The sequence below is a fragment of the Pinus tabuliformis genome, chromosome Q, assembly GCF_031772625.1.
Source record: "Pinus tabuliformis cultivar Carrire ecotype Pingquan chromosome Q, CPIR1, whole genome shotgun sequence".
NCBI lineage: Eukaryota > Viridiplantae > Streptophyta > Pinopsida > Pinales > Pinaceae > Pinus > Pinus tabuliformis.
The window spans coordinates 1,010,949,779-1,010,956,852 of record NC_142296.1 but is presented as its reverse complement, the minus strand read 5'-3'; the positions used below and the strand labels follow the sequence as shown (position 1 = coordinate 1,010,956,852).

Below are 7,074 nucleotides of genomic sequence, written 5' to 3'. Positions count from 1 at the left end.
CTATATTTGATATCAATTATAACAATATTTCAAAAAATATCCCCCCATGTCATTGATGTCAACCCTTAGTCAATTTTACAATAATATTGTACAACTCCCCCATCTACAATTCTCATTGTACTTGCAACTTTTTCCCCTTTGATATTAATGGCAAAGGGATGCTCCCCCTGAACTTGTGCTTCTAATTTTCTATAACTCTTCTTCTAGATGCATATTTCTCTTGGTGTCTACAACTACTCCTCCTATCTACTATATTTCCTTTGGAAAATAAAGATGGATTTCACTTTGATTGCAACTCCCCCTGTCAAGGTTCTATCCTTCTGTGTGAAACATGTATTCTTTTGTGCTTTTAATACTAAATGTGTTATGTGCTATATATGAACAACACTTTCGTCTTCTACAATCCCCCTTATGAATTGCAATTGGATGTCGCTCCTTTTACTAATGAGCTATTTGGGATATTACTCTCGTTGACAAGTTTTTCTTTATTTTAATTTCATTGAGGAAATGTGCATTGTTTGGAGACCTGATTGCATTTTCTACTAATCTTCTTTAACCTACTTTTCTTATTTCACATCCTTTGGAATTGAATATGAAATCATACCCTTGATCAAATATTTAAACTACACTCAGTAGATTGTGCTTCAGTTCTTCCACAAGAAGAACATTTGAAGTTTTTGTCCTTCCATCATCGAGACTAATTGTGCCCTTCCTAATAATCCTTCCTATATTATTATTTCCAAAGATAAAACTACCTCATTTAATTTCATTGAGAGAGATAAATTTATTTTTATCACCTATTATATGATTTGAACATCCAATATATATACACCATTGGATTTATTTGGCTTGAACACATAGAGCTAGATTGCATTCCTCACAAGCTTCTCTTACTTTCTTCTCCATATATCCATAATTTTATTTCTATTAATGATGATGTCTTATTTTCTTCTTTGACCTTGAAGCCTTAATATACTACTTCTACAATCACGATATTTTTGTCTGAAGTTGTTGCTATTGAAACATTCAATATGATAAAATAAGGGGGGAGATGAATTGTAGTTTTTGATGTAATTCTCATTAAAAATTCTTGGATTGATTCTCATACAACCATTCCTTGAGATATTATATGATCCAATACTTATATTTCTCATATAGTCATTTTTACATAGCCTTTGCAATTTATTACCTTATGACCAAAATTATTGCATGAAAAGAAATGACCATAAAAGAAATTTCAATACTTGGATATGGTGAGCCTTCTTGGTGGAGCGATTCTTCTCAATTCGTTTTACGGTCTCGAGTAGTCCTTACTTCTTCGCTTGATGTTGCTTTATTTCACTTGAGGATTAGATCTCTATTATTCCTCTCCTTCATTCATGTTGCCCTTTGTGCTAATGATGGGATTATGTATCTGTTGATCCTTATATTTATATTTGACTTTTCTTGCATTGCTACTTGACCCATTTAACACATTGACATAGCATTTAGGTTCTTCTTTTTTTGTCTTTGAGATTCATTCTCCCTTGAACATCTCATTATCTTCTTTAAAACCAATACCTACTTTAATTAAATGGCATCTTTGGTTACTGAGTAAATTATCCAATATCTCAGAACTTCCTCCAAACCTTAATTAATCATTTGCATTTTCAAGATCATCTCCCAGGCAAAGAAATATCAACTTCTAGTTTCTCACAATGACCTCGCTTTTATTTCAACTGGCTTGTCACTACTCATTTCATTCTCTTTGCTTCCTTTGATTGAGTTTTAAGGATGGAAAACATTTTCTTTGTTTCATCATGATCCTTATTTTCATACTCCAAAAATAGCTTGGTATGAATTTTGTTTATTATTGTGAGTCTCTTTATCTCTTCTAATGCAACATAGAGCTCACCTTGAAAATCTTTCTTGCCTTCAATTTCCTCATCTAGATTTATCTTTTGTTCTTAGTTATCTTTATTTTGTTGATAAACAATTTGAGCATTCATGACTAGAAAATTATCTTCATCATCATTTCCTTCATAGATTGCATATGAACATATAAAAATAGAATGATCTTCGTTACCACAATTGAAACAAAGTGGAAGATTACCTTTTCCTTCGTTGAATCCGTTTGAGATAAATTTTACTGCATCTAATTTCACTTTCTGATTTTCTATGGCCATGAGTAGAATTTTTTTTAATCATCATTAGATGCATCTTCATCACTATATTTTTATATGATCCTATATTCCTTGGAATATAAACTTTTCTTCTTCAGAAGTTTTCGCTTTTTTATGAAATTTACCTCTATTTCTATGTTCTTTTTCGTCATCAATATCCTTTGATTTTCCATATTGACATTTTTAATCATAATGAGTTCTTCTACCACAATTAAAACATTTGAGTGATAGCTTACCTTGTATATTTTCTAGATCATCTCTTTAGCTTTCTAGCCAATTTAACTTTTTCTTCACCTAATTTAGGGTTGGAGTGATCATGGTTCTTGTTTCCTTTTGTTTTCTTTGATGCTTTGAAGGCCACTTCATTTAGTTTAGACTTCTCTTTTCATGTTCTCATCTGATATGCAATGATTATTCATTGTAGTTCACATATAAGGATGCTAGGTGTCTTTACTTTTATTTTTTATTGTAGAGGTAGATTAACCGCTGACCCACCAACCGTGTATACTGCTTCATTCATTCAGATATATTATTGGATCACTCGCCAATATTAACAGAATACTCGATTGGCGAAATTCTCGAAACAGGCGGGGCTTGGCTTTGAAAGAATCGGTGTTTCATGATATGGCGAGGTTTAATGGCTACAATACCATATCATTACACTTCGTTTTCTTAATCTGCTTCCTATTCATTAGTTTTCCTTTTGCATTCTCAGATTTACGAGCTGCCGATTGCAAGAACGATACTGGTTATGCTCATGGAGGTAGGTTTGAGAGCAATTTGCACAGAGTTATGTATGATCTGGCTAACAATGCAGCAAATACGGGGTTTAACACCTTTTGGCATGGCCAGAACGCAGAAGACAAGGTGTATGGCCTCGTCCAGTGCAGAGACGACACATCGCCACAAGAATGCTCTAGCTGTGCACGGGAAGCGAGCATCACTCTTCAACAGCTTTGCGAGAATGACATAGGGGGCCGAGTGTGGTTCGATGTGTGTTTCTTGCGCTATGATAATTTCAGTTTCTTTTCAGACTTAGATGCCCATGTCGTTTATGTTCTCCACAATTCCCAGACTGTGAAGAACAATCCGGCTGGTTTTCAGAATGACGTCATGGATCTACTTCGTCCTCTGACTGGTGAAAATTCCGATCTCGCAAGCAAGGGATTAGCTGCAGATTTCGCTACCTCCTCTTTCTCTGACACAGGCAGGGTTTTCGGTTTGGTTGAATGCTGGAGAGATTTGCGCATAGAACAGTGCAAATCATGTCTGTTAATAGCGCTCAAAAAGATCTATCCTATTTTGGAAAAAGAAGGGGGCGAAGCGTTGTTAGGAAGTTGCAGAATCCGTTTCGAGACATACCCCTTCTCCACGTTATTTCCCAGTAACGCTACAACGCATCAGAGTAATTTTTAATTACATTTTATTTCTTTACATTGCCTTCTCTTTACGTTGCCTGCCCCTTATCGTTGAAGTTGTGATTATCTGGGTTTTTGAACAACTAAGTGCCCTGATTTCTCAGAACGTTTACGCTACAGGAAAATCTACCAAAAATGTGGCCATTCTGTGCGGCTCTATTGGAGGCGGATCGCTCATCTTTGTGGTATGCCTGTTGATATTGTTAAACAAAGTAAACAAAATGAGATCCGTGCCTTTAGAGAGTTCCGTTCCCATCACACAACCGACAGAAGGTATAATTTTTTCACCAACCAATAATCAATTTTTTTAGTTTATTATTATATTGATAAGTTTGTCTGTTTGTTTGTTGACATCAGTAGCTAATAACTATTTTGCTATTTTACTATTGATTTCACAATTAAATTATGATAGTTTTTATTATTTTTTATTTAACAACTAAATTATAATAATTTTTTCACTATATTAAAAAAATAAAAATCTTATAAATAATATTTAGTTTTTAATAATAATTATAATAAAGCAACTATATATATAATTAAATTTATAAAATAATAGATTTAGATTTTTTTAATTATTAAAAGGAGCTTAGATTCATTTTAATTTTGGATTTACCAAATGTAGAATAATTTTTTTTTCTTTTCATTCCAAAAGAGATTTACATGTTAAAGAATTTGATACCTCTCTGTTTTTTGTAGATGAGTTAGGATTAATCTAGACTTATTTAATTTCCTCCTTTAAATAAGATATATTACACATAATACCTTAATTTTTTAATATTATGGACAATTTTTATTTTTATAAAATTACTTTTATCTTTTATTTTATTTTGACCCAAACTAAAAGGAGTCGTCTAAGGAGGTAGAGGAATTTCCTGGATGGCTAAAAGTGGCCGGAATCTGGCCCAAAAAATTCAAATTTTTTTGTAGAGACAGTGTTTGAATCCCATTTTTGATGGTGGAAATGGATTCAACGCCATCAAAAACATCTAAGAAACCTAAAATTTTGAAGCTTAACAACTATAACTTGGATTTACAAAAATCCTTGCCAGATTTTCTCTAAATATAACCAGAATTTCCATAACTTTCAGAGCAACTCCTCTGCCTCTATGCAAAAATAAAATATTTATATTACATTACATTAATCTTTTTAATTTAATTTTTAATTTTTATACAATTACATTAATTAATTTATTTAATTATTATTATTATTTTTAAACAAAATATTAAATATTACATTACAACATGTACTGGAATTTTACAAATAAATAATTATAATAACTTTTATATAAAATATTACCATTATTTTAAGTTACGGACTTTATAAAAAATAAAATACATTTACTGCATCGCAGATTATAAAACTTGTTTTTGTTTCTGATGTTTTAACTTCAAATGATCAATTTTTACTAACTTGTATGTTGTCCCTTTTGTATATATATAATTTTATCAGCTTCAAGGAGGTGTGATGGCGTTTCAGGATCAGGATCAGAATCGTTGTTCCATTCCCAAATAGTGTTTAGCTTGGACACATTGACAGAAGCAACAGGGGGGTTTGATGAAAATAATAAGCTTGGAGAGGGAGGCTTTGGTGCTGTATACAAGGTAAGATGCAGAGTGCATTAGAAATATATAGGGTTTGTAATTTATGAAGAAATGTTAAGAGTTTCCATGATCTGACAATGATGTATTTATATTTCTGCGTTTCAGGGTATAACTTCCGATGGAACAGAAATAGCAGTGAAGAAGTTATCCTTAAGATCTGCCCAAGGAACAACGGAATTTATGAATGAAGTAAAACTAGTTACCAAAATTCAGCATAGAAATCTTGTACAGCTACTTGGCTGTTGCGTCGACGGACCAGAAAGGTTGCTCGTTTATGAGTACTTGCCCAATAAAAGCCTCGACACTTTTCTCTTCGGTAAGCAATCCTTCCATTTCTTTTTCTGTTTAAATGACTGTCTATGTTTTGGACTGTAATGATGTTGACATTTTGGTTGGTTGGTTGTTTTACAGACCCAGAAAAAAGCAGAGTTCTTGATTGGCAAAAACGCTATAACATCATAATCGGAATAGCACGCGGCCTCCTCTATCTTCATGTGGATTCACAACTGCGCATTATTCATCGAGATGTTAAAGTAAACAACATTCTGCTTGACGACAAGCTGAATCCCAAGATAGCAGACTTTGGATTGGGCAGACTTTTTACTGGTGATGAGACTCATGTTCAAACCAGAGTTGCTGGGACATAGTAAGCAACTGTTTTGGTTACTCTTTGAATAATTAGAAAGAATAGTGGAGGTCATTTATTGCATAGATGTTAGGGAAATCAGAGATATTACCATTAGGCGCATTTCTCATATGATTTTTCTGGTTTTCTTTATGAATCAGCGGTTATATGGCTCCAGAGTATGCAATGTTTGGGCAACTATCTGTAAAATCAGATGTTTACAGTTTCGGTGTCGTTCTTCTCGAGATTGTAAGTGGGAGAAGACACACTGAAATCCGCCTTCCTCAGGAAATGAAAAACCTTTTAGAATGGGTGAGCTCGAATATTTTTATGAATCACTTGGCTGAGCTTAAACCAGCTTTACAGAAAATTAACTATAAATTTTGGGAGGGACCAAGTTAAGTTGGGACTGGAATCTTATATTTCTGAATTTATGTAAATGTACGGATGGAGATTGTGCGATGAGGGAAATCTGCTGGATATGATCGATCCGACAATAGTTGGATGTTGCCCGCAGGAACAAGCACTGAGATGCATTCATGTGGGTCTTCTGTGCGTACAGGCTGATGTGTCAAATCGCCCAGAAATGCCTGATGTTGTTCTGATGCTGTCCAGCAATTCAGTGGCCATACCGAATCCGACGAGGCCTGCTTTTGTTAGTATTAGTTTCAGCGGGGATGGATGTTCAAAAGATGGAGCTTTCACCACGACATCTGCCCCTTCGCAAATCCGGTTATCGGACTCAATTTTCTCTGGATGCGATTCTTCGTCGATTACTAGTTTGCAATGCGGATAGATTGTTGTCGGACTCTTCGTCAATTATTAGCTCGGAAGATAGATAGATTATTGTCGGCCCTAGTTTCGAAATTTCTATTTCAGTATTGTTGTTGATGTTTTCAACTGAGTAATTTGTGAGAGAAAGTAAATGTTAAACTGTAATTGAGTTAATTAGTTAAGATTGTTTTAAATTGTTAACTTAATTAACAGTTTTTTTTATAAATATACTATCTACATGTTTGAATCAACATACAATTGATAGAGTGTCATGAATTTGTGAGACAAAATTAGATTAGTAATGGTTCGCAAAGAAGCCATCAAAACCCAACAAAAGATTAATATGTTTTTTTAGTTAAAACCAAAAGAAATCTAAAATAATGTGAAGCCACAACTTTGAAGGAATTATTTCCTGGTTTCCTTCGCATTGGAAAGATGGTCACTAAAGGGTTTGATGGAATTACTGGCTTGTTTCCTTTACATTGGAAAGATG

The 7,074-nt window shown here is 33.6% G+C and overlaps 1 protein-coding gene across 1 annotated transcript; it reads left to right on the top strand.

The window, feature by feature from the left end:
• The first annotated feature begins 2,645 nt into the window (after window positions 1-2,645).
• LOC149222919 (cysteine-rich receptor-like protein kinase 15) lies at window positions 2,646-6,782 on the top strand. The gene is made up of 7 exons (XM_089383192.1): window positions 2,646-3,567; window positions 3,701-3,853; window positions 5,031-5,182; window positions 5,288-5,498; window positions 5,594-5,828; window positions 5,969-6,119; window positions 6,253-6,782. The coding sequence occupies exons 1-7, from the start codon at window positions 2,787-2,789 to the stop codon at window positions 6,601-6,603; spliced, it is 2,034 nt and encodes a 677-aa protein (XP_089239318.1). The 5' UTR covers window positions 2,646-2,786; the 3' UTR covers window positions 6,604-6,782.
• The last annotated feature ends 292 nt before the right edge of the window (window positions 6,783-7,074 follow it).

Bases quoted from the DNA above. Each gene is read 5' to 3' on its own strand.
- LOC149222919 (XM_089383192.1), top strand. From the start codon at position 2,787: ATGGCGAGGTTTAATGGCTACAATACCATATCATTACACTTCGTTTTC. The intron at 3,568-3,700 runs GTAATTTTTAAT...TTTACGCTACAG, and splicing joins TAACGCTACAACGCATCAGA to GAAAATCTACCAAAAATGTG. The intron at 6,120-6,252 runs GTGAGCTCGAAT...ATGTAAATGTAC, and splicing joins TGAAAAACCTTTTAGAATGG to GGATGGAGATTGTGCGATGA.